This window comes from Piliocolobus tephrosceles, chromosome 8 (genome assembly GCF_002776525.5).
Source record: "Piliocolobus tephrosceles isolate RC106 chromosome 8, ASM277652v3, whole genome shotgun sequence".
NCBI classification, from domain to species: Eukaryota; Metazoa; Chordata; class Mammalia; order Primates; family Cercopithecidae; genus Piliocolobus; species Piliocolobus tephrosceles.
In genome coordinates, this window is record NC_045441.1 from 128,515,914 (window position 1) to 128,543,908 (window position 27,995).

General features: G+C 40.6%; 1 protein-coding gene across 10 annotated transcripts in view; it reads left to right on the forward strand.

The window, feature by feature from the left end:
* The first annotated feature begins 979 nt into the window (after positions 1 to 979).
* LOC111521552 (putative RNA-binding protein Luc7-like 2) overlaps positions 980 to 27,995 on the forward strand; it is a 65,835-nt gene continuing 38,819 nt past the window's right edge. Inside the window, exons 1-6 of one of the 10 annotated variants that reach the window (XM_026456379.1) lie at positions 1,270 to 1,407; positions 4,263 to 4,539; positions 6,330 to 7,449; positions 12,634 to 12,710; positions 15,648 to 15,718; positions 17,305 to 17,399. In XM_026456379.1, coding sequence (XP_026312164.1) covers positions 15,661 to 15,718; positions 17,305 to 17,399 — 153 coding nt within the window. In that variant the 5' untranslated portion in view covers positions 1,270 to 1,407; positions 4,263 to 4,539; positions 6,330 to 7,449; positions 12,634 to 12,710; positions 15,648 to 15,660. Of the gene's footprint in view, positions 1,408 to 4,262; positions 4,540 to 6,326; positions 7,450 to 12,633; positions 12,711 to 12,857; positions 15,719 to 17,304; positions 17,400 to 27,995 lie in introns of those variants that run through there. The other 9 variants (XM_026456381.1, XM_026456382.1, XM_026456380.1 and 6 more) reach the window with 9 other exon arrangements.

Below are 27,995 nucleotides of genomic sequence, written 5' to 3' on the forward strand. Positions count from 1 at the left end.
CAATCCGCCTCCCTTGGCCTCCCAAAGTGCTGGGATTACAGGCGTAAGCCACCGCGCCCGGCAAGGAATAAATATTTCACTAAAACAGATTTTAGAAACACCAGGGAAAGGCTCTGGGCTAAGTATTTTATTCCAGTTTGTTCTCACAGCCAAGCCATAGGAGACGTGTGACCACCTCCACGAATCCTACGAGGGGTAGAACTAAAGCCAAGGCCCCAGTCAGTCACGGGCCGGGCTTCAGAACCCAGGCTTCCCCGCGGTCAGCGCCGCTGGCTCCCTGCTCCACGAGATCGCCTCCCCAGGTCAGAATACGCTGAGTTTTGATGGTTTCACATTCAGACTAAGCCGCTAGCGACCTTGTAGGTAACGATGAATCCGAATGGGTCGGCGCGCCTGTTCCCTAGGGTACTACTTTCGGATGCTTTCTCCTGAAGTTGACACTTTCCAGCCGAGGAGCCTTAAAGCCCCACGCAACGGAAGGAACGCGGCCCCGGCGGCGGCGGCGGCGAGACAGAGCTGCTCCCGGCCGGCAAAGGCGCACGAGAACCAGGACGCGTCCACGCCACTCGGGGCGGGCGTTCGGCCCGAGCACGCCCACCTCAGACGCCAAGGAGGCTGACCGCAGTCGGGTCTGCAATGGGCATGGTCTCTACTTACTTTCTGCCCAGGCTAAGCCTCTAGCGCATTTTGCTAATTTGGGTCTGAATCGCCATCACCGCGGGCCGCGCAGTCTTAGCCGCCAGCCCTACAGCCCGGAGGGAGCCTAAGGTTTGGCGCCTCGGGGCGGATCCGGCTTGGACAGTCAGTTAAGGAACCAGAATATCGCGAGATCCAGGGTAAAGGAGCGGGAGGAGCGCGCGTGCACGCGCCCAGAGCCGTTAGGGTGGAACTCCACTCGGGAGGAGCGGGCGGAGCGATACAGCTGGATGCCAGTTGGTGGAGACCCCGCGGGAAACGACTAAGCGCGAGGAGCGTGCGCGCTCCCGTCGTGGCGACGGTGGCGGCGAGCAGCGTCAGAGCTTGAAGGGGGGGTTGACGGCTTCTGGCGGGTGGCGGTGTTGAAGGCGAGAGCTCGTTTGGCCTGTGTCGCTTCTGTCCCAAGAACCGGACGGAGAGTGAGGGCAGAGGGTCGCTGTCGGGGGCTGTCGTCTTCCACGTACACGTCGTCGTGAGGAGCGCAGTCCGGACTCTCTCGCAACCCTTCCGGCTCCCTTTCCGCACGCCTCGGGGCGGCGGCGGCCACTGAGACAGCAGCGCACCTTCCCCCATCCCTTCCCCTTCTTCCCCCGCCCAAAAGGGCTCGGTCTGCGCCCCACCCCCGCCCGTCCGCCCGCTACGCCGCCGCCATGTCGGCGCAGGCCCAGATGCGCGCGATGCTGGACCAGTTGATGGGCACCTCCCGGGACGGTAAGTCTCTGCCAGGGCCCCGGGGGTGGGGGAGGGGACGGGGACGGCGAATGGAAGGGGTTCCGAGGGCGCACCTGGGCGCGCGCGTGTGGCTGAGTAAGGGGCTCCCAGATTGGTAACACGAGGTCCCCGGCCCCCGTCCCATCCAATCAGGGCTTGGCAGGCGGGCATGGGGGGCGGTGACCATGCGGATTGGCGGGAACTACTGCCAATGGGGTGAGGCGGGGCCTGGAGGCAGAAAGGAGAGTTTGTGCTTTTAACGTTGACTTGGCTGGGATGGGAGAGCCCGCGTCTCTCTTGCGTAGTGGGGGGCCAGTTTTGTCGCTGGTTAGGTACCTGCGGACGGCTAAGGCCTCCACCCCCGATCTGATTCCTTAACCCAGAGCTTTGGGATCATCCCTCGCCGCCGTCCTCCAGAGTACCTAGAGAGAAGCTTCCCCCTCCTCCTCTTCCTGGGTCAGGAGGAAACCTTTATTACTAACCCAGTCCCAGAGATGCACCCTCGAGCCCCACAGAAACAACCATTTTTATGGAAAATCTGACCCAAACCATGGTTTCTTAAGTGGGTGTGTTTGGCCCCATTTTGTGAGAAGGAACATGTTATGGCCTGTTTTTCCGAGAGACCTCCATTTTGTTAGACAATTTAATAGAGGCTTTGTTCAGTAAATATTGACAAATCTTGCATGTGCCCCAAATAGAACGATTTTGAAAATTTGGTACCCAGTGAAGTAGAATTGAGGAGAACAAAGATCCTTTCAGGCGCTTAGTTTAGATTCTGTATAGAGAGCCCTTAATTGCTGGATTATTCTTTGTCATAAAGAGAATTTCTAAATAAAATGATGAAATGCTGTTGCTTTTTTGGTGATGATAATTAGTAATGTACTCTCAAATTCAACTTAAATCCATTTAAATATGTAGGAAAGGTCTAGTTCATTACTTTCTTAACACAGCAAAATCTTTGGTAGTTTTTATGTGTTGTTTGTTGAGGCAGATAGTTTCTTAGCCACTTAGGAAATGCTTTTTTTCTTGACAGGTTATTTAAGTGTATTGATTTAAGAGAAAAGGCACATCTTAAATTTAGTTTTTAAGTTACTCTTTTGGTTTACATGAGTGCTTTACAGCAAAATATGAGTAGATTTTAAAAACTTCATTGCATTCAAATCTTTCAGCAGCGCATAGAGTGAGTGGCTTTTCAGTGTTCACATTTTCAGTTTTAATAAAAACCCATATTGGGAACTTTTCTTTGTAGAACATATGGACAAATAGGTGTAGATGGCAAACCTACTTGTTGTGTAGAGAGGAAGGATTGGGAAGGAAATTAGTTTTGTATGGAAAGTTAACATTAAGTTAAAATGCCACTGGAGAAACTTTTAACTGTTACCATTTCTCACGTTTAGATAAGAATGGTTGTTTTATCACTGCAGCATGTCTTAACGTTCCTCCTTTTCCAACATGAGAGAGGGTATTGGGAACGGGCTTCATTGGATCCTAGCTAACAGAATAACTAATCTGTGTAATAAAATTAAAGAAATTATTTAAGACTTGCTTTACATGATCCTTTTAATCCTTGATGGATACCATTTTTGGGATCTTGTTCATGGATTGGATTTCTTAGTTTTACTGGGAGGGTAGATGGATCAAGGTAAACCATCTCCTGATAAGTTTCTGAATTAGGCAGCCCGTCTAGTATTGCAAAGCTAAATTTAAATATATATATTTCTGTGTGTGTAGTCAGCAGAAACATGGATTTCTTAAAATCCGCTTTGTGTATTTTTTTATGTGTCTGTTACTGGAATTTTTTTTTTTTTTGACCTTCAGACTTAGAGGATTTATGATTGAACTCATATTTACGAGTCCACAGTATTGTTTAGCTGAAATGACTGGATTTTCACTATTGTATTGGGTCAGAAGTAAAAAGTATTCTACTTTCAAGGAAAAATAATTGAGTGGAGTTTTTTTTAGATATCAAAATCCTATATATGCAAAGTAAGAATCAGAACTTTTTTTTTTCTTACCATTTAATGAGTTTATATATATCATTTTATGATTCAGGACTTTTAATAATTAGGATTGTTCTTTTTTAGCATACAGTCAACTTCAAGTTACCCAGGGATAGGGGAACATGGAAACGTCCCCTGAATAACACCATGTAATTTGAAACCATTTAATGGGAAGCCTTGTATTGGACACACAAACAGCTTATGGGAACGCTGTTGGGTGTCTTTGGCACTAAGAGGTGGAAATGGGGATCCAGGAGGTGGGAGAGAGATGGAAAAGGTAGGTAGGAGGGTATTTAAGGCAACTCTGTCCTTTTTTTAAAAAAAAATTCCAGAGACTATAAAGCAGCTACTCTCTTTTTTGGTAGTGGGGTTCAAGGTGGCGGTGACCCCCTCAGCCCTTAGTGTCCTGTCTGTGAAGGAATCTGAAGTGGCACAGAGTCCTGGGGCTTTGGGAAAACATTACCTCCTCACTCCCTCAAGGTTTCTTCCCCTTCCCCTTCCCAGCAATTTTTAATTAGTTCCTTTTAAAATTCATTGGAGATTTAAGTCTGTTAAATATACCTTAACTTGAATTACATAAAGCAGTTAATCATTTAGATTACCGAAACTTCACTGGAATCCTTAGGAGTAGGAATTTTGTTAGCAGAGAATTGGAGAGGTAATTTTGGATCACTGGGCACTATAAGAAAGGGCATTCCTGGGTGAGTGGTGGAAGTTGGGGGCTTTAGACGATATGAGGGCAGCATGATGGTGCCGGGAGGCTGGGCAGGGGGACTGCCAGGAGGTGGGAGAGGAATGCATAAGGGAAGTGGGAGGGCCAAAGACAAACTCTGCCTTCTTTGCAATTTTGCCTAGGGCCCTGGTGGTGGCAACCGCCTGTGTGCCACTGAAAATCGTGCCGATGCCTGGCATACTGCATAAATGGAAGCAGGGTACCGCGTGAGTTGAAACATTGGTCACACTATATAAAGTTTGTATATGTGAATCAGTGTAACTCATACCCATATAACTGGGGGTCTGACTGTATTTGGATTTTTCTGATAAGGCATCATGGGCTAAGGAAAAGAGCACTGGGCTGAGACTCAGGAGACCTGGTTTCTAGCCCCAGCTGTACCTCTAATTGTAACCTTGGGTAAGTCACTTACTTAACCTTTTTTGCCTCAAGTTAAATCTGTAATTTGTTATATGGGAAACCAAATAATTTCCTATGTTATACTCAGAAATGTTGAAAAATAAATATATTTTAAGTTTTTTTAGAAAGGAGGAGCTGTAAGTAGATAGTAATTACTGGTATCTTATTTTATCTTATTTATGCTTCATTACATTTTATAAATATCTTTCTGTTTTAGTTGTTAGTATTAGCAGAGGGGAGAGGGATAATTTGTTTTCCCTAAACATATTCATTCTATTTGAAAGCAGGAAGGAGGTGCACAGGAAAATCCAAGAAACAGTTTGAGAATTGTCTGTGTGACGGTTGGAAGAACCCAGTCCCCTCACACAGATTAGGATCATTTTTGCTTAGTTGGATTAATTGCAAGGATGTTCCTTAGCTAAAGCCCCTTTGCCAAAGAATATGGTTTGGTCATAAGTCTCTGGTCTTGATCCCAGCAAAGTCTAGGAAGATGCATGCAATAAGAATTAAATAAAATTGAGGCCGTGGATTTAGATTACATTTTTTTGTTTGTTTGTTTTTTTGGTTTTTTTTTTTTTGAGACAGGGTCTCTGTCGCCCAGGCTGAAATGCAGTGGCACAATCTCAGCTCACTGCTGCAACCTCCACCTCCAGGGTTCGAGTGATTCTCCTGCCTCAGCCTCCCGAGTAGCTGGGATTACAGGTGGCCACCACCACGCCTGGCTAATTTTTGTATTTTTAGTAGAGACGGGGTTTCTCCACGTTGGCCAGGCTGGTCTCGAACTCCTGACCTCAGGTGATCCACCACTCCCAGCCTAGATTACATTTTAAGCTTAGAAATTAGGTAAGTTACAGAAGGTAATTCTGAGGGTTCTGTATCTCTTAATTGCTTTTACCTTTAAATGGGAGCAGAGACCACCTTTGAAAGATTAAAATAGGCCAGAAATGGGAGCCTGCCCTCCAAAACAACAAGTAGACTAGGAACGTTAGATAGAATTTTATAGCATCATTAGTTGTCCCTTATGGTTAGGGACTGTTTTGGGCAAGTTAAAACTTTGAATAATTTTAACTATTTTAAATGTTAATCTTTCTAAATTGTAGGATATACTTCCTCATTTAATATATTAATCATAATGTTTTTGCTGATCAGTTGTACAGTAGTTATAGTTTGTGGGATATAAAACTGAAAGGGTACTCACACTCATCCTCATACCCAGGAAAATACAGTTAGGAAAGCCATTTACCTGTTGCTAATGTAAGATTAGTAATACATACCCATATAATCTGTAGGATAGTATGACATTTGTGCCTTTCTGCAAAATTACTGAACCAAAGTTTGAAGTAGTGCGTTCTTTAATGGATTTTATTTATAAAATCATCTGTACTGTAATCTGTGTTCCTTGACTTTTCATCAACATTGAAAACATTTTCTCTTAATTTTTTCTCATTAACATAATGAACCATATTCATTTTTTGGTCAGTTATAAGCCATTCTTTTATTCCACTTGGATTGTTCATTTTAAGTGAAGGAGGCGGAGCCTTTAATGTATAAGCAGACATTTTTGAAATAACAGGATGTTTCTTAGTCTAGAGCTTGTAAATTCTTTAATATAAGGAATTCTATAGGATTAAACAGTAGTTTCTGTGAGTTTCAGTTAACTGTTTAACTTTATCAGAGTTTCAGGTATATCCAAAACACTGAAAGCACCTGCATAGTGAATCAATGAAAAAATAAAAGTTTTCCTCATTTTGCATTTTGAACTCTGAATAATATTTCTATCTACACAGCAGCCCAGAAAACAATAAAAGTATCACTTCATATAACATTGCATCGTTCCTGGATTCTCTACAGTTGTTTAGCTCTCCTCAAGTAAGCATATGCTTCTGAGACATTCTTTTACTTCAGGTAAATATAAGCAAAACAAAGAAAAATCATTTTGTCTATTTCTGCATCAGTTCTATAAGGAGCAAGTAAATTCTTTATTTTCGTTTAGGTTGGATGTTGTCATATAAGGATAGACGGTAGTGTTCTACATGTTCAAGATGGGCAATAGGAATTCAGTGGCCATGAGGTGTCATGGATCAAGGTCAGGTTTAGTGAATCAGGTAATCTTCAGTAACAGGTGGTTCATACAACGCATTGAAGCTTAAAGTTGCTGTGAGTTCAGCAAGCAGGAGGATTGGGAAGACAGGCAGATGGTTTAAAACTAAAGGTCAGTAAGTGGGCAAGACTAGTTAAAGGAGGCAGGTACTCCCCAAAGATGGAGTTCCAGAAAAGTGCTTGAAAAGGACTGAATCCTTAAAGCCTGCTGCTGTTAGTATGTAGAGTTCTTGAGGAAACAAGCAGTTGACATAACTACTAATCAGTCTACTAAGAAACTAGAAGAAGATGAAGGACGTTGGAACATCTTGCTGGAAAAAGAGTGAGGGAGTAAATGAGGGTAAGTTTCTGACTGGCATCTTGTGAATTCAGAACTTGCAGAAAAGCTGTTCTGTTTCCTTTTTGTTTAGGTTCTCATGCACTAGCAGCAGCTAGAGTAGATATTGGGAGGCAGGGCCAAAATAGATCAGTTTTGCAAGATTATTGAGGATATAGAGAAAAGTAATTTGTAAAAACAAATCATCTGCAGCTCCATGTTTTTGTTTGAACTAAATAACTTAGGAGAAGTCTTAGCCGTCAGAAGTCAAAGCCGTCAGAAAGTAACATGAAGTCCATTCAACGGAATAAATGTCATATTTTGCTATTAGCATAGAAAAGAATCTTTGAAACTTCTTTTCCAAAAAGCACTCAGTATTGACCCATATGTTCCAATGTAGTTGTGAACCATGTACAACTGATGTTTGACTTACTTGACTCAACATGAAAGGAATTTAACCAGCTGCCCTTGCTGAATCTTGTCTCCTGAATATGGTAAATGGTTTTTGTTTTTAATCTTCTTAATACCTTAGATTTCTGCAGACCCCAGTTTTTTCTTAAAGAGTTAACTGATAATTATTGGATAGTATCTATAGTAATTACCTGGCTGTTCTTTTCTGTATTCTGCCCTGCTATTTGTTTAAACGGTTGACTCTTCTCTTAAAGTAACTTTTAACTAATAGTTTAACTAATAGTTAAAGTTACTTGAGGGTATGTTTTAGATCAGGGACTGGCACTATGGCCTCCTGCTTTTGGTAAATAAAGTTTTATTGGAACACAGCCGTGCTGATTCATATACATATTGTCTGTGGCTGCTTTGGCTTATGACAACAGAGTTGAATGGTTGCAACAGAGTCATATGGCCTGCAAACCTGAAACATTTACCATTTGACTCTTTAACAAAAAGCTTGTTGGTCACTGTTCTAGTTTAGTTATTCTCAAAGTGCCAGCAAATCAACATCACCGCAGCATCACCTTGTATTGTTAGAAATGCAAATTCTTGGATCCTCCTACTGAGTCAGAAATTCTGGGAATAGGCCCCAGTAATCTATGTTTTTAGAAACCTTCCAGGTGATTCTGATACACATTAAAAGTTTGAGAAACCCTCTTCTAGATAAATGTTTCCCAAATGTTTGTCACACTTATTGCCTTTATTATTATTATTATTTATTTTTTTTTTTTTTGAGACAGAGTCTCTTGTCACCCAGGCATGAAGTGCAGTAGCCTGATCTTGGCTCACTGCAACAGCCTGATCTTGGCTCACTGCAACAGCCTGATCTTTGCTCACTGCAGCCTCCGCCTCTCGGGTTCAGGTGATTACCTTAGCTTCCTGAGTAGCTGAGATTACAGGTGTGCACTGTTACGCCCTGCCAATTTTTGTATGTTTAGTAGAGATGAGGTTTTGCCATGTTGGCCAGGCTGGTCTCAAACCCCTGACCTCAAGTGATATACCTGCTTTGGCCTCCCAAAGTGCTGGGATTACAGGCATGAGCCACCATGCCTGGCCTTGCCTTTCTTATTTTTTACTGTTTTCTATTTATTTAATGTTTTCCTTTATGTCAACTCACTTTCTAAAAATGTTAAGTTAATTTTAAAATGAAAGTTTATACCACCATAAAAATAAATACAATGAAAACAAAATAATTACTATACCCTAAAGTATAGTAATTATTGTGTTTTGTTAACTAGACTCTTGTCACTTAGGGTTCCTGTGCTAAAAATTAGAAGTTGTTAAATTTATTAAACAAGTACTGTTGCAAAATGGGAACTTTTTTTCTTGACTTGTGATTAATAATTTTCTAAGTGAGTGGTATTTAAACGTTATGTTGGCAAAATCATGTAACACTTAAAGTCATCTTTTGTGCAGATCTCATACTTTGGAAATTACTGTTCCATAGAGTATTCATGTGAAAGGAAAGCTGTTTGAACTATATATATACCCAAGCCAGTAAGCAGAAATGACTGGACAGAAATACAAGCCTGTGAGACAGAGAGATCTAGGAGATCTCTAGAGAGGTCCATCTAGACCTCCAGGGTGAAATTACCTCATTTAGCTCAATTTCTCACCTCTCCTTTAGTGCTTTGGTCCTCAGGGGTCGATGGTTCCACAGGATTTCACCAACTGGTTCCACAATGGGAATGGTAAAAGGTGCCCCGCTGTGGGAGAAGCTGCTTATCAAAGAGAGGCCTGATAGAAATGCTAGGGGAAGTGGCTGTGAGTCTGCATTACGGACGGGAGCAGAGCTGCAGGGCATGTTGCTAGGACTAAGCAGTCGATTCACCTGAGTCTGGACACCATGTATGAATATTTGAAAAAGTCCTATTACAATTTAATTTACTCCACTGTGTTAGAGGGAATGCTTCCCTGCACATGGTGTTTTATATATATTTATTGGTTGGTGTGCTTTAGGGTATAGTAATTATTTATAGCAATAGATTCTTACCTTTCCATAGTATCCCCAGGTTCCTGAGTTGCTTTAGTTATATCTTTATTTCCTTTTCTTAGCAATTATAGACATAATTTGCTTCTGTCATCTTTTGACTAAAAATCTAATGGGAATGAATAATTACACTTGAATGTTTAATAAGTTCTATGATACTGATTATAGGTGTCTGCATTTGAAAAAAAGTTTTAAAAAGTACAGAGGTCAAACAAGCATCTATATGATTGAACAAATGTTATTTTGCATATTTCTGTCAAATTTTAAAAAGTGGATAAAGCGGCCGGGCATTGTGACTCACGCCTGTAATCCCAGCACTTTGGGAGGCTAAGGCGGGTGGATCATCTGAGGTCAGGAGTTCAAGACCGGCCTGGCCAACGTGGTGAAACCCCGTCTCTACTAAAAATTAAAAAATTAGCTGGATATGGTGGTGGGTGCCTGTAATCCCAGCCACCCGGGAGGCTGAGGCAGGAGAATTGTTTGAACCCAGGAGACGGAGGTTGCAGTGAGCCGACATGGTGCCGATGTACTTCCAGCCTGGGCGACAGAGTGAGACACCGTCTCACAAAAAAAAAAAAAAAAAAAAAAAAAAAAACTAGGAAGAGGTGGATAAAGCATTACAAATAAAGTCTTTTGTGGTCCCCTTCACGATCTCAGTCCTTTCCCCAGAGGCAACCCTTTTCGTAAATTTGTTGTATATTCACTGTGATGCGGTATTTCTGCTGTGTTGTTTAGTTTTAAGGCGCACGTCTCCTTCATGGTAATCTGTTTTTCATTTTAACTTCTTCCTTTATCATTGGGTTGTCTATCACCTCTGTCCTTTGATATCCTCATCTTTTTTTTTTCTTTTTTATTTCTTTTTAGATTTGGGGAGGCTCTAGTTGGCTTCTGTAACTATCACCAGCTCATGAGAACTTGTCCTTTTTAATAGATAAATCAGTCAGTCACTTTTTCTTTGAATCTTTTCAGCTATTGCTTGGTAGCCAAAAGATAGCTTTCATTACTTCTAATTTTGTATATAGAAAGTTCTGGATGATAGAAGGCACCAGCTATCCAGAGTGCAGTTGTTACTATATCAGAATTGCAGCTCTGCAAGTAAGTATCAACATAAAAAATTTAGCAGGCCGCAACTTTTTATGCTATGTATCTTCAATTCTTTATAACCCATTTTAGGACTTAAAGTAACTATTCAGGCTTTTCTGATGTCTCTTGTAAATTTAAGAAGAGAAATAAGCTGATAGATTTCCTAAAGCAGGTACCCCCCAAAACATGATGGCATTGATCCCTGCCAGCTGCCAAGACCTTTTGCTTGTATTAATACAGTGAGAGAAGATAGGTGCAGGGCATGGAATAGAGCCCTTGGAATGGAGATTCTTTAGTATTCCTGTTCTCACATTTTCATCATCACCATTCTGGTTAGCTTCAAAAGATCCTACAAGCTTTTTCTTCTACTATCAAGGCTGTTTCCCAGTCTCATTCTTTATAATCTTGTGATACGGATTTTCACAGACAAGTGGGCCAGATTTTTAACGTTTTAAAAACGTTATTAATCTTTGATCTTATCCAGCAAGAATGAACTTGTTCTGGAAATTTCTTCTATAATGGGCATTGCATTTTTAAAATGTTCGGCTTGTCGTGGGGATTATGGTGGGGGGTGATACTAGTACTTATTTCTGATTATAAACTTGTGGGACCATATGAACCAGAAGATTAAGAAGGATAGCTTTTCTGAGCTGTATGGCACCCTTGTGTTTGCGTTTTCTGGAGGAAAGGAAAGCTGCTTTGTTTTAGAAATTACTTGATGTCACATTTGGAAGGCAGACTGTCATAATTGTTTTTTCCCATTGCCATCTTTGGCATAGTAATCTTTCTTCCCTTATGTAATAAATATATGCCTGGAAAGTTTTACATAGATCAAGACATATTAAATGTTTTCAAAGCATCTGTATTATCATGTTAAGACATGGTGATGAGTCCTTTTGTAAAATGAACCCTATATTTTGGACTGTTTAATTATACAGTGGGTTAAACTGAGTGTATGTATGAACAAGGGAACATGTAGTAAGGGAGTAATGTTTTTTTAAAAGGTTAATTACAAAAGGATTTGTATAGGTGGATTTTGAGCTGAATTCTAAAGGAACAACAAAGGTAGGTGGGAGAATTTGGTAGAGTGGGTGAGAAAGTTTGAGGAAGGTGTAAAAATGATCAGATCGGCTCCTTAGTATAATAGTTACTGTGCAGCAGTAGTCATTGCTTTTACTTTGATTCCACATGAAGACACAAGGGTTTTTTGTTTGCTTGTTTTCAGAGAGAGAGCCTTGCTCTGTGGGCCAGGCTGGAGTGCATTGGCGCGCTCAGCTCACTGCAACCTCCAATTCCCAGGTTCAAGTGATTCTCCCACCTCAGCCTCCTGAGTAGCTGATATTACCGACATGTGCCACTACACCCAGCTAATTTTTATATTTTTAGTAGCGACGGGGTTTCATCATGTTAGCCAGGCTAGCCTTGAACTCCTGACCTCAAGTGATCTGCCTGCCTTGGCCACCCAAAGTGCTGGGATTACAGACATGAGCCACCGTGCCCAGTGACACAAGGTTTTACTTGTGCACTGCTTTAGATCTCTTCCTGCCCTGGGCTAGACTAGAAATTGGCCGTGGATCTTTATACAGTTCCCACATTATTATGTGAACTCAGCAGCTTATGTTGGAAGAAATGGAGGGAGGAAATTGGAGGGAAAAAGAGGGAGGAACATTCTCTGCATTTAGGGATTCAGGGGGTCAGGAAAACAAGCTTTAAGCTTTTGGTTGTACACCTCTTGAGCTCTAGCTTTCCTTTCACTGAAGGGTTATGGATCTTATTTCAGAGGGAAGGAAACTGTCCTGTCCCAAGCCCACTGTGACACGTGACCCTTAACTAGTGTACCTGTGGGGAGGGCTTCAGTTGCCACACTAGAGAATGTGGGAGGGCTTCCCTTCCCCTGCCCCCATTTATAGACATGGGAGTGTCTCCATTGCTTTGTATGCTGTTGCATTTTCTCTTCCCTCTTTGTTTTTCCTAAGTTAAGCTCTAAGCTAATTCTGTGCAAAATAAATACTGATTGTTTTTATAAATTGCTTGCCATGAATGCCTGATAATGTACAGTAAAATAGGATTCTGCATACCGTTAAATATGTCAAATATTACAAACTTTAAGGTTCTTTTGAAATTACAATACTAAACTCAGTTCACTTTTGCTTAGCCTTCACAGTTGTTGATCACATAGCATGGTCATCCACTCACAGCTTAAAAAAATACAGGGAGCATCGGAGAGAATGGGTAAAGTAAAATTTTGATGTTTTTAAAATAGCACCTAAATCTATGAAAGTTGATTTGGTTTCTTGTTTGTATGGGAGGGAGAGGGTGGGTAGTACTGGGGGGAGGGGGTGGATATTGGGAAGATAGCATGCAACGTATAAAATCATGTCAGATACTACCTAGGCTAAGGTTGTCATGTTACTAATAAAATTTAAGTGTTAATATAAGTTTCAGAAAAGGCAGGACCATAGAATGGAAGTGTTGGGAATTACAGTGGGCTTATTTTTTTCCCTCCTGACATACGGAAGGGGATTTTGAGAATAGCAGTATTTGAGTCAAATTTAGAGAGGAGGCCTCTTTTTAAAGTGACTTGTCCATATTCCCTGAGTGGAACTGACTGCCTCAGTACCACCTTAGGCCCTGATACATTGGTGACAGACCTGGAGATGAATAATATGCATCCTCATTTTTATTGTGTACTTGTGACTCAGGTGTTCTCAAAGATTGTAATTCATGAAACTCATGAAGGGGTTGAACAAAAGAGGGAAGTAAGAGAGTTGTTGCTTGGTAGAGAACTTGGTAGAAATAGGAATTAATAGAAAAGTTGATGTTTCTATTAAAATGAAAAACACTTGCTAGAGTTCTAAATCAAGTTTCTAATTCTAAAAACTTGGCTGTGTAGTTATATACAAGGCCTGATTAACTATTGCAGAGGTTATAGAACAGAGAGATCGCCATGGTTTTATAGGTGGGATATTTTTTGTTGTTGACAGAAGTAACTTCGTCTGATTTCTGAATTTTTTTTTTTTGTTTATACACTAAAATTTTTGATTAAAAACTGAAAATTGTAAGAAATCAAATGTTACTCAAAAAGTGTTGTTCTGATCCCAACTCTGCAATTCTTCTACATGAAGCCATTTGCCAAAGCCAAATACGATTTACTTAGGACTGTTCCCCCAAACCTTGTTTCTATAAGCTTTGTCAAAGTTATTACTCCAGGTTGTAGTGCTTGTTTGTCTACTTTCCTTTGATCTAAGTCCTGTCTTTCCTTCAAATTTTGGCTACTTACTGCATGAAGCTTTTCCCAGTATCTCCATTCTTGGTGGTAATTTTAGTCTAAGAATTCCTGAAGTACTACCTAATTGAAACATACATTTGATACTTGGATCATGTTATCTTGTATTATAACTTATTACTCCATTAATATATCCTCGGCCGGGTGCAGTGGCTCCTGCCTGTAATCCCAGCATGTTGGGAGGCCGAGGAGGGGGGGTCATTTGAGGCCAGGAGTTGGAGATCAGTCTGGGCAACGTAGTGAGACCCTGTCTCTACAAAAAAATTTAAAAAATTTAAAAAATTAATATGTCCTATTTCTTTAGCAAAATCATTGGCTCCTTGTGGAGAGAGAGCTTGTCTTATATGCCCCTTTGTAATTCCATTGCCTAGCACCGCAGATGTGGTCACTGATAGGTTTGATTCTGTGATTTGGATCCAGTGTCAGTGTGACAGGATACTTTTTCCCCCCATAATTTAGGTTATTTTTATATGACTTTATGCCCACAAAACCCAAAGATAAAACACATTAAATTGAAAATAATTTCTTGTATTATAAGGTGATTTGGTTCCTATTTGCAGTTCTTTCTTCTTCTTTTTATAAAGTAGGCGCTGTTTTACCTAGTTTCTTACGAAAAACATGGTTTGGGCCAGATATCTTGACAGAAACCAAATTACCAGCATTTTTCTTTTAAAAATCATTGTTGATTTAGCTGAATTGTACTTCCATGGAATAAGCCCAAATAAATTTGTTAAGTACTGCATGGTTATGCAGCCAGATTGTTTTAAAATGTCAACCTTTATTAAAGTCCCTGAGCAGAACTTTAAAAATATCATTAAACAGTCAGTTGCTATTCCTTCTCAGAGTATTTCTGTATCTCAAATTATTAAGCGTTTTATTATATCATTGTTTTAAAGATTTCTATAATGGCTGCTGTTTGATAGCTGTATTTGTTGTGTTTGCTACAGTTATCAAATATTTATGGAGCACCCATTCATTTGCGGTGAGGAGTTACTTTAAAATGCTTTTTGGCATTTATAGAAACAGATTCTGATTTTAAAAGCTCACCAGGGAAAATATGTACAATTATTATGTATCCATAAAAATTTAAAAAAACACGAAAAAACTCACTAGGGATACTTGCTGGTTTGCTGTATTCCTATTAGGAATTGTTCATGTTTTAACTGATAGCTGTGTCTTCAGGGCACAATTAATTTAATATTTGAATGTAAGTTGTTAAGCAGAAATCAGTTTCTCTAGTTGATGAAATGTTTGATTAGTAAAACTTCATGAATACTGATTTTATTCTAAGGCCTGAGCCATTAGTTTAACAGAGCACTGAAATGATTCTGCTGTTGCATTACCAAAACATTTAGATACTTTTAGCAGGAAAACTAATAGATACATAAGGGTTTTTTTGTTTTGTTTTGTTTTTTGTTTCAACTTTAAAATTTTATCATTTTAAAATTCCTTAATATAATTAGGGTACAGATTTAAAATGAAATTTTTTCTTAAATGGTAGGAAGCAAAACGCCTGTAATTAAATAGCATTGACATTCTGATATGAGCTTATAGTACCTTTCTAACATGAGCTTGAGGTCCTCACCAAAGTCTTGATGAAACATACTTTTTAAAGACATAATTTTTTAAAACCCCACTTGGTTCAAAGACATTGTCCAGAGCTCCAGCTTTGGACTTTTACCTGTAGTCAGTCATACAGTTATCTGGGGTTGTGCTTGTTAAGTCAGTATTTTAAAAATGAAACACCCTGATTTTGTTCACTTTTGTTTTTATATAAAAGAATCTTTACAGTCAACATGTACTTCTAGATGCTGTATTGAAATTGCTGGCAGAGTTTATTCTATACAAAATGAACAATCTGGCCCCTTGTTTTATTTGTAAAGGTTCAATGTATCTATGCCTGCCTACCTCAATCTGCAAGGGAGTGTCAGAAAGGCCCCGCATTCGCCAAGCCGTGAGTTATCGCTAACTTTTCAGATGTGTTAATGAATGTGGAACAAAAGCAGTTGTGTTTAAAAGGAAAAAGGACCATCAAAATAACTTTCATTATAGTAGCAGGCGTAAACACTAAACTGAATATTCCAAATTGTGTCAAAAATAACCTACTAGAGACGAGCTTCTAGAAAACCTATTGTTGAACTGCTCTGAAGCCATCATTTTAACTATAAATTACTGTAGTTAAAATTTTATATACCCTGGTTGCAAATTAGAATGTTTTGAAAATATCTTTAACCAAGTTAAAACAATTTGAACAAAATCTTACCCCATCTAAAAATGATAGTATTTAGTTGAATTTAAGTTAAGCTCTTTAGTATATGACCATATAAAGGGGTAAAATTTTAATCTTTTTTGTTACTTACATGTGAAAATACAGAAACTAAATGATTGAATCACATCCTACACGAAAGTTTTTGCAGTGCTCCAGGCATATCATGTGAAGTACAGAGGTATTTATATCTCTTTTGGCACCAATAGTTCTCGCTTCAGTATTTCACCAGTAGGTTTTCATTCATCGATAGTATATCAGTTTAAGGCTAAGATAAAACACCTACATTTCTTAGGGCTTATTCTGTATAGAAAGGAAACATCCTTATGAGTTTTTTCTTTTGTCTTTCCGAAGAGATTCTAAGCAAAAAAATTGTAACTAACATCTGTATTTTGTTATTGGAGCTAGTTACCTTTCTTTTTCTTAGATTCTTTAATGTTTTGAGTAGATAGCCATATTTGATAAGCAGGTTGGATGCTTCTTTTGCTTAGGAGGTAGGTGTATTGTGTTACATGAAGACAGAATGAATTTAAATATACTCAGTTTGGCAGTATAGAAAAGCTCAGACTACATAAAACTTGAAGGTATGGAACCTTTGGACACATTAAAGTTAACGTTTCTTTAGGCAATGTGCCTTTGTTTGACTGGTGTGTAAGTCCTTCTTCCAGGTTTGTACGCTCTTAAACGCGTTATTCTACCCTCTCTAACTCCTCCCAGCAGCAAAAGGGAGACACTTCAGCTGGAACAAAATAGTGGAAGAAATGGCGTCTGGGGTTCAGTGGGGATTCGCAGTGTGTATGCAATGTTTGCAAGATTATTTTTTATGTTTTTCAATTACTGTAAATAAAAATATATCAATGCTTAGTGTCAAGAAGGGAACATTGTATACCAGTATAAACTCTCTTAGTGGGTCTGCAAGTTGCTTAACCACTCGGGGCCTCAGTTTTCTCATCTGCAGTATGAAGGAGTTGGACTCGATAATCTTTAAAGTCCATTCCTGCTCTAAAATCCTATGCTTTTCTGAAGTACTCTGTTTAACAGAATGCATTGCTTTCTCACTTTGACTATTTGAATTATGTATGCAGTACACTTACTGCAACTGCATGTTGTCTAAAATAGTTTTTCTATAGGATGTATATAAAAACTAATCCCTCTTGAGCTGATTTATAATGTGTGTATAGAGCCACACATAAAAAGCTAGTAATAGTAGGGCTCTCAGAATAATACTTTCCAGTTGTCTAACCTTGAATGTTATTAACTCTTCTATATTACAGGAGATACTACTCGTCAACGAATCAAATTCAGTGATGACAGAGTATGCAAGAGTCACCTTCTCAACTGTTGTCCTCATGATGTCCTTTCTGGAACTGTATGTATTTACTAAATGTATTGTTTGATTACTGATATGCTGCAGTAATGAACTACTTGATAAAGTTTTAATTCTGTCAAAAGAATTGACTTGTGAGGGGGGATTTGCATCGTTTATTGTTTGTTTATTCAGGATGATTACTTAAATCTTCAGTAATGGGTTTCCTCACAAAAGTGGTTGCTATGTTTTGTTTTATAATATTTTCCATTCTTTAGAGCAATTTTTTAAAAGCATGTTTTATTTGGAATACAGAGGTAGTTGTATAGCATTTTGTACTGTTAGTTCAGAAATAAAATTATTTTTAAAGTAATTCCTTTTACTGTTAGACAGAGTAGACTTTTCTCTAGTACAGTATACATTTTTGTTAAGATTTTTACACACTTATATTGTGGAATCAGTGGAGAAATATATTACTAAATACTTATATCCACACAGCTTAATTTGGGAGTATTATCACTTAAAATATTGCTCCTGCTAATAATGTAAAGCTCAATTTTGATTCTATGTCTGCAGAGATGTTGATCTTAGAGTATCATTGTTTTAATTTGGAAGATAAACTGCATAATGATGGACCTGTTGGAATATGGAACAAAGAATTTGATTCTCTGACTTTTGGGTTTGGTTGAAATGATTACAAGTAGCTTCCCTTCATAGCTGCATCTGATGCTGGTGGGGAGCTAGTAGGGGCTAAACCTTGAGCTGGCTTTAGTTTTCATTTGTCAGAAATGACTGAAATGAAGAAAGATTTCTGACTTGCCTTTTCAGAAGCAGTGAGTTTCTTAGCCAAATGAGTGGTGTCTTCTTTGATAGGAAGAGTTAAAATTAAGGACATGCTCCAAAGAGATATATATCAAGGCCTATGCAACAGGAAACATCTTTGACTTTTTCCAGTAGGAAAGAGAGTTGAAACTGTGTTATGTTAATGGGAAAAAAGAGCCTAGGTTTATTTTAAAGTATAATACTGGCCGGGTGCAGTGGCTCACGCCTTTACTCCTAGCACTTTGAGAGGCTGAGGCAGGTGGATCACGAGGTCAGGAGATCGAGATCATCCTGGCTAACACGGTGAAACCTCGTCTCGACTAAAAATACAAAAAAAAAAAAAAAAATTAGCCGGGCATGGTAGCGGGCACCTGTAGTCCCAGCTACTTGGGAGGCTGAGGCGGAAGAACGGTGTGAACCCAGGAGGCGGAACTTGCAGTGAGTCAAGATCACGCCACTGCACTCCAACCTAGTCGACAGAGCGAGACCCCATCACAAAAAAAAAAAAAAAAAAAAAAAAAGGTATAATACTACAAGGCAAGAAATCCAGTTTCTGAGAACAGGAATTTGGAAGGACTATGGCAGATAATAAATATAATAAACTCTAAACTTTTTTTTTTTTGATACAGTCTCGCTCTGTCACCCAAGGCTTGGAGTGCAGTGGTGTGATCTCAGCTCACTCTTACCTCCACCGCCTGGCTTCAGGCAATTCTTCTGCCTCAGCCTCTGGTGTAGCTGGGATTGCAGGCGTGTGCCACCATGCCCGGCTAATTTTTGTATTTTTATTTTTATTTATTTATTTATTTTTTTGAGATGGAGTCTTGCTCTTGTCACCCAAGCTGGAGTGCAGTGGCATGATCTTGGCTTAATTGCAGCCTCTGCCTCCTGGGTTCAAGCGATTCTCCTGCCTCAGCCTCCCAAGTAGCTGGGATTATAGGCACCTGCCACCATGCCTAGCTAATTTTTGTATTTTTAGTAGAGCTGAAGTTTCGTCATGTTGGCCAGGCTGGTCTTGAACTCCTGACCTCATGATTCACCCGTCTTGGCCTCCCAAAGTGCTGGGATTACAGACATGAGCCACCGTGCCCAGCCCTAATGTTTGTATTTTTAGTAGAGATGGGGTTTCACCATGTTGGTCAGGCTGGTCTTGAACTCCTGACCTTTGATCCATCTGCCTTGGCCTCCCAAAGTGCTGGAATTACAGGCGTGAGCTACCGCACCTGGCTTTTTTTTTTTTGAGACAGAGTCTTGCTCTGTCAGCCAGGCTGTGAACACTGCCCACTGCAGCCTCCACTTTCTGGGCTCTAAGAGTTTCTCCCACCTCAACCTCCTGAGTAGTTGGAGCTACAGGCGCGCACCACAATGCTCGACTAATTTTTGTATTTTTTGTAGAGACTAGGTCTCACCATTTTGCCCAGGCTTGTCTCAAACTCCTGGCCTCAAGTGATCCTCCTGCCTCAGCCTCCGAAAGTACTGGGATTACAGGCGTGAACCACAGCACCCAGCCATAATAAACTCCCTTGTCTACTTTCTAACATTTTCATAATTATTTTATACCATGCTATACTGCATCTGAAATCTATAAAATCTATGATTGTCTGTAGTATACTGTGAGTCTCCATGTTTAATATTGTATAAAATTTAACTGTTAAAGTTATTTTAAAAATTTACTTTTAATTTTTATTTACTGGCTAAATTACCACTTGAGATAAATTTTGAGAACAACATTAACAAAACCACTTGAGGCCAGGAGTTTGAGACTAGTCTGGTCAACATAGTGAAGCCCCATCTCTATAAAAAGAATTTAAAAAAAAAATAGCCTGGCATGGTGGTATTTCCTGAAGTCCTAACTGTCTGGGAAGCTGAGACAGGAGGGTTGCTTGAGCTCAGGAATTCAAGACTTCCAAGTGAGCTATGATCACACCACTGCATTCTACCCTGGGCAACAGAGTGAGACCCTGCCTCAAAAAAAAACCAAAACAAAACAAAAAAGGAAATAAGAATCAACAGTTATAATTCAGTGTTTTTCATTCTTCATTTGAACAGCAGAGTAGAAATAGGAATCTTGAACATAAAGAGGTGTGAACTATCACACTCTGTCCCAAAAAGCATTTGTTCTATAGGGAATGACTGCTACAAAGCCATAGCTCTGTAATTATAAGCTATTTGTACACAGGGTGAACTGTTAAGTTTTTCAGGTCCTTAAGTACACCATTGTATGACACTTTTGGAGTCTTACAGCATCCTTTACCTAGTCCTCAAATCTCTGCTTAAATTCTGAAAGGTTCACAACTCAAGCAATCCTCCCATCTCAGCCTCCCAAAGCACTAAGGTTACAGGCAGGAGCCACTGTGCCTGGCCTTAACTGTTGACTTTATGATGCTTTTTCTTTGTTGTGTACCTAAAGATCGTATGACTAAAGGTAGCCCCTTAGTTTTCTGGACCTTGTGTCTAAGATCTGTCACTTGCAGCAGAATATGATTTACCAGTATTTTAGATTATTTAGAAAAAGAATACAGAAAAGCCAGGCATGGTGGTACATACCTATAGCCCCAGCTACTTTGGAGGCTGAGGTGGGGAACATTGCCTGAACTCAGGATTTCAGATGTAGCCTGGACAACATAGTAAGACTGTCACAAAGGAAAAAAGTATCCAGAAATACATTTCCTGCCTTTTCTTCATTGTAAAGAGGTTGGAACTTTATATCAAGCACTTAGAAATGGAGAGTGTGATTTCTAAAAATTCTCTTCATAACTGACAGTTAGTTTGGAATTTTTTGCAACTGAGTTTCATGAAAATGCACGTAAAACGTTTTACGTTTCATTACTCTAGTATAACTAATGCTTTTTTTTTTTTGAGAGACTCACTCTCTTGGGCCAGGCTGGAGTGCAATGGCACAATCTTGGCTCACTGCAACCTCCACCTCTGGGTTCAAGCGATTTCTGCCTCAGCCTCCTGAGTAGCTGGGATTACAGGCATGTGCCACCACACCCAGTTCACCAGGGTGGTTTTGAACTCCTGACCTCAGGTGGTCCGCCCGCCTTGGCCTCCCAAAGTGCTGGGATTATGGGCCTGAGCCGCCGTGCCTGGTCTGGCATAACTAATTCTTAAACTAATAAATTTATTAGGGCTGGGTGTGGTGGTTCACGCCTGTAATCCCAGCAGTTTGGGAGGCCGATCACTTGAGGTCAGGAGTTTGAGACCAGCCTGACCAACCAATATGGTAAAACCCCATCTCCACTGAAAATATAAAAAATCAGCCAGGCGTAGTGGCCTGCACCTGTAATCCCAGCTACTCAGGAAGCTGAGGCAGGAGTATTACTTGAACCCTGGAGGTAAAGGTTGCAGAGAGCCGAGATCACACCACTGCACTCTAGCCTGGGTGACAGAGCAAGACTGTCTCTAAATAAATAAATAAATAATAAATTAATCAGAGGAAGTAAGACAGAACAGAGGATCAAAATAATTATATGTTTAATGATTTTTTTTTTTTTTGAGACGGAGTCTCGCTGTGTCGCCCACGCTGGAGTGCAGTGGCCAGATCTCGGCTCACTGCAAGCTCCGCCTCCTGGGTTCATGCCATTCTCCCGCCTCAGCCTCCGAGTAGCTGGAACTACAGGCTCCCGCCACCACGCCCGGCTAATTTTTTGTATTTTTAGTAGAGACGGGGTTTCACCTGTTAACCAGGATGGTCTCGATCTCCTGACCTCGTGATCCATCCGCCTCGGCCTCCCAAAGTGCTGGGATTACAGGCTTGAGCCACCGCGCCTGGCTGTTTAATGATTTTTATAAGAAATATGAATATTTTCTTTATCTCAGAAAGTTACTATACTTCAAAAGCTTGTGGCTGGTTGCAGTGGCTCATGCCTGTAATCCCAGCACTTTGGGAGGCCAGGCCGGGGGAATCATCTGAGGTCAGGAGTTCTAGACCAGCCTGGCTAACATGTTGAAACCCGTCTCTACTAAAAATACAAAAAAATTATCCGGGCATGGTGGCGGGTGCCTGTGATTCCAGCTACTCTGGAGGCTGAGGCAGGAGAATCACTTGAACCCCGGTGGTGGAGGTTGCGGTGAGCTGAGATTGTGCCACTGCACTCCAGCCTGAGCAAAAGAGTGAGACTCTGTTTAAAAAAATAAATAAAAGAAAAAATAAAAAGCTTGGATTACTTTTCTATTCTTCTAGAATATTTTCACATTGTAGTCTCTCTCTTTTCCTCATTTTGGCCCACTTTCTCCCTGCTAAATTCACTGTAGGCAGTATGCCCTTTCAGATGTAGGCAAAACAGAAAAACCTAAACCAAGTTGTCATTTTTTTCCCCAACACATTTCTTCTGGTACATATCTTCCCTGAGGAAAGATAAGGAAATTGATAGCTTTAAAAAATATTTCCATCTAGTTCCTTGTCATCTTGAAAAAAGATACATGACGAATAATTTATAGAAGGCTTTAAATATAAAGCAAAGATGTTAACAGAAACTTGAAATTAAGATCTGAGGATGTGGAAAATGTATACTCTCATAGTATGCCTGTTCAAAATTCAGAAATCAGCACCACTAATTTTATTGTAGCCCTCATCATAGTGTAACTTTACCGTAGATAGACCCTCATATCTTCTAGTGTAAAGTCATCATTTTACAGTTGAGAAAAACTAAGGCTTAGAGAAATTGTGCTGTTAAATGTCTCACAATAAAAAAACCACAGTATTCTATGCCATTTAGGAATCTTAAATCTAGAAATACTTAAAACAATTTTTTGTTAGTTTTTTTAGGTAATTCAGTTACCTAGGGCAGTGACTTTCAGATGTTTCTGAAACATCCTTGGAGGCATCTCATGCACTAAGGATTTGGGAGTAGGCTAGTTCATTCTGTTTCAACTGGAATTTTACTTATTTTGTTTTATTTTACTGAGACAAGGTCACACTCTTGCCCAGGCTGGAATACAGTGATGCCATCTTGGCTCACTGCAACCTCTGCCTCCTGGGATCAAGCAAGTCTCCTGCCTCAGCCTCCCAAGTAGCTATGATTACAGATGTGTGCCACTAGGCTCAGCTAGTCTTTTTTTTTTTTGAGCTGGAGTCTTGCTGTGTTGCCCAGGCTGGAGTGCAGTGGTATGATCTCGGCTCACTGCAACCTCCCACTCCCGGGTTCAAGTGATTTTCCTGCCCCAGCCTCCCAAGTGGCTGAGATTACAGGCACATACCACCATGCCTGCCTACTTTTGTATTTTTCGTAGAGACGGGGTTTCGCCATGTTGGTCAGGCTGGTCTCAAACTGCTGACCTCAGATGATCGCCTCACCCTCCGAGAGTGCTAGGATTACAGGCATGAGCCATTGCGCCCGGACTAATTTTTTTTTTTCGGGGTGGAGTCTTGCTCTGACACCAGGCTGGAGTGCAATGGCACAGTCTCGGCTCACTGCAACCTCAGCCTCCCAGATTCAAGTGATTCCCCTGCCTCAGCTTCCCGAACAGCTGGGACCACGGGCGCGCGCCACCAGGACTTGATAATTTTTTGTATTTTTGTATTTTAGTAGAGTTGGAGTTTCACCATGTTGGCCAGGATGGTCTCAATCTCCTGACCTCATGATCCGCCTACCTCAGCCTCCCAAAATGCTGGGATTACAGGCGTGAGCCACCGCCCGTGGCTAATTTTTGTATTTTTAATAGAGATTGGGTTTTACCATGTTGCCCAGGCTGGTCTCAAACTCTTGACCTCAAGTGATCTGCCTGCCTCAGCCTCCTAAAAAGAACCAATCTTGAAAAATACTTACAGATAGGGTTAGGGACTTTGATATTGTCACAGTCAATATTATTTTTTATTGGAGACTTTGATATTGTCACAGTCTTATTTATTTATTTATTGAGACAGTCTCTCCCTGTCGCCCAGGCTGGAGTGCAGTGGTGTTATATTAGCTCACTGCAACCTCTGCCTCCTGAGTTGAAGTGTCTCCTGCCTGAGTCTCCCAAGTAGCTGGAACAACAGCTATGCCCAGCCACACCCGGCTTATTTTTGTGTTATTTTTGTAGAGACGAAGTTTCACTTTCACCATGTTGTCCTGGCTGGTCTCACACTCCTGGGCTCTAGGGATCCACCAGCCTAGGCCTCTCAAAGTGCTGAGATTACAGGAGTGTGGCATCATGCCCAGCTGAAAGTCATTAAAGTAGGAATTTATTTGCGTATTTGAAGTGATTGGATGGGATTACTGGTTGTCAGATATTCCAGCCGAATTTTATGGTGGTTCCAGGTTTTATCCCAGGTGCACCTTTTATGTTTGAAACTCCTTTTTTTATTGCTTCCCTGACTCTCTTTTAAAGCCTGATCTGAAAATCAGCTACGTGGGTACATACAAACCCAAACTTTAAAAACTGCTGAAGTATCTTTTTTTGTTTTGGAGAAAGAGTGTTGCTTTGTTGCCCAGGTCGGAGCGCACTGGTGTGATCGCAGCTCACTGCAACCTCCGCCTCCTAGGTATAAGCAATTCTGCTTCCTCACTCTCCCAAGTAGGTGGGATTACAGGCGCATGCCACCATGCCTGGCTAATTTTTGTACTTTTAGTAGATGTGAGGTGTCACCATGTTGGTTGGCCAGGCTGGTCTCAAACTCCTGAGCTCAGGTGATCAGCCCACCTCGGCCTCCCAAAGTGCCGAGATTACAGGCATGATCCACCACTCCTGGCCCTGAGATATCTTTGATAGTACATATAAAAGAGCCATGAGAATATGGAAATACAGAATAAGTGCTGAGAAGTAGACTTGCACAAAATTTTCTCAACCAGCCACTAGAATTAGTAAGTTCATAAGGGCGGGGACATTGGTTGTATTGTTTACTGCTGTATCCAAAGCATCTCGAACAGGGTCTATTTATTGTATCAGATGAATGATCAGTCCACCCAAAAGTAGACTGCTACATAAATTATTTCAAAAACCAACTTTGAATTTCAAAAATTAACAATCATTAATGGCAAAGGGATTACCATTTAACAGATACGGAGCTGGAGAGTATCTTGGTTTTATTGGATTTCCTTTTTTTGTTGTTGTTGAGATGGAGTTTTGCTCTTGTTGCCCAAGCTGGATCTCACTTCAACCTCAGCCTCTCGGACTCAAGCAGTTCTCCTGCCTCGGCCTCCCCAGTAGCTGGGATTACAGGTGCTGCGCACCACCATGCCTGGCTAATTTTTTGTATTTTAAGTAGAAACAGGGTTTCACCATGTTAGCCAGGCTGGTCTTGGAACTCCTGACCTCAGGTGATCCACCCACCTCGGCCTTCCAAAGGGCAGGGATTACAGATGCAAGCCACCACGCCCGGCCTGGATGTCTTTTTTTTTCTTTTGAGACGGAGTCTTTCTCTGTCGCCTAGGCTGGAGTGCAGTGGCGTGATCTCAGTTCACTGCAACCTCCACCTCCCAGGTTCAAGTGATTCTCCTGCCTCAGCCTTCCGAGCAGCTGGGGCTGCAGGTGCCTGCTACCATGCCTGGCTAATTTTTTTTTTTTTTTTTTTTTTGGTATTTTTAGTAGAGACGATTTTACCATGTTGGCTGGGCTGGTTTCGAACTCCTGACCTCAAGTGATCCACCCACCTTGGCCTCCCAAAGCGCTGGGATTACAGGCGTAAGCCACCTCGCCTGACCCTGGCCTAGAGTTCTTATCAAAATATGATACCAGTGGTTACCTGTGCAAGTGTGAAAAATCAATCTGTAAATTGTTTAAATCTTTTCCCATAAATAGTTTATTTTGGGCTGCCTTGCTATTATTTAAAGGTATAAGTATTATTTAACTAAGATTAAAATTTGAAGAGATCTGAATGTGGAGGTCTGATGTTTTTGGCCTTAACCCTGATTATTGGCTTGATATTTGGTTATGTATATATATATGATATATATTTCATATATACTCCTGGCTGGAGTGCAGTAGCGAGATCACGGCTCACTGCAACCTCTGCCTCTCAGGTTCAAGCGATTCTCCTGCCTCAGCCGCCCAAGTAGCTGGGATTACAGGATTGCGCCACCATGACCAGCTAATTTCCAAATTTAGATTTGAAGTGTGTTGTATTCTTACTTTAAGCAGATTTGCTGTATTTTATTGTTCTCAGTCTATTACAAAAATATACATTCTCTTAACTGTTTCTAGAGACTGTCTAAATAAAAAATGCATTTGGTGCCCAGAAAGTTAACAGCACTTTAAAAGATTGTCAGTGAATAATTAAAATTTTACTATTAAATCTTAAAACCAAGGCTTTAATCGTTTAAAGCATTTTTGGCAAATAGGAACAAGAATACTCAAATATTCAACTTGTGGTACTTACGCCCTTTGGAAATAGTCCATTTCTGTCATTCTGAATAATAATTATTTTTTTAAGAGTTGGGGGTCTCACTGTGTTGTCCAGGCTGGAGTGCAGTGGCTATGTATAGGAGCAATCGTGGTGCCCTACAGCCTTGAACTCCTGGGCTCAGGTGATCATTCCAACTCAGCCTCCTAAGTAGCTGGGACTACTGCAGATGCACACCACCATATCTGGCTCTAGTCTGAATAATCTTAGATCATTTATTTTATATACTATTTAAAATAGTACAATTCAGGCTTATGGAGGTAGGTAATATTTTTCCCCACGGTGACCCATAAACCGTGTATAGTAATACCTTGTTCTGGTTTAGTCTTTGTTTCTAGTTGAGGGTTGTTAGCACTTTTGTGTATTACTTGTATTAATGATTAAGTACAGATATATGTTCATATGGGTATGGTGGACTGTTGTGTTGATGTTTATTTAATGAATTTCCATGTACCCATCAGCCAGCTTCAGGAAATATTTTACACACAGACTACTGTATTTTATTTATAATCACGTATATTCCCCCTGCAGCTTTTTTTTTTTTTGAAGTACATCTTCAAAAGTCTTGAAACTATCAGTTAGGACGACTTTTTTTTTTTTTGTTAAAGAAATGGTCTCACTCGGGCACCAAGGCTGGAGTGCAGTGGTATAATCATAGCCACTACAGTCTTGAACTCTGGGGCTCAAGTGATCCTCCTGCCTCAGCCTCCCAAGTAGCAAGGACAGCAGGCTCATGCCACCATGCCCAGTTAATTTTTAAATTTTTGTAGAGACAAACTCTTGCCATGTTGTCCACGCTCTTCTCAAACTCCTGACCTTGAAGGATCCTCATGCTTGGGCCTCTCAAACGTGTTGGGATACGGGTGTGAACAACTGTACTCAGCCGTAGGATGACTCTTGAAGTTAAAGAGAGTAGTAAAGACCAGTTATTCCCAAATAAAGTAGGAGGTCTGGGAGTCATTGAAGCAGATTGTTTTTCATAGGCTAGTACTGGTTAATATATTTCAGTATCACATTGATTTCTTTGTACAATGAGTCTCAATAAATGCTTATTAGCTAAGAATCAGGAATTATTCTCTTAGTATTTCCTGGACCCTCCAGATGTTTTTTAGAGATAAGTAGTTTTATTAACTGTATTTTAACACTTCTAAGGAAACAAGCGTGTTCTCTGAAACTGTTTGTTGAAAAAGGGAATATGGAGTTATAAATGCATCGTTTGGAGGATGTAGTTCATTGAACACAATAGTAAGAAATGAAAACTTGAAACCGATAAGTTTTTTTTTGAGACCAGAGTCTTGCTGTGTCTCCCAGGCTGGAGTGCAATGGCACAATCTTGGCTTACTGCAGCCTCCACCTCCTAGGTTCAAGTGATTCTCATGCCTCAGCCTCCCGAGTAGCTGGGATTTACAGGCACCCACCACCACGCCTGGCTAATTTTTGTATTTTTAGTAGAGATGGAGTTTTGCCATGTTGGCCAAGCTAGTCTTAACTCCTGGCCTCAAGTAATCCACCTG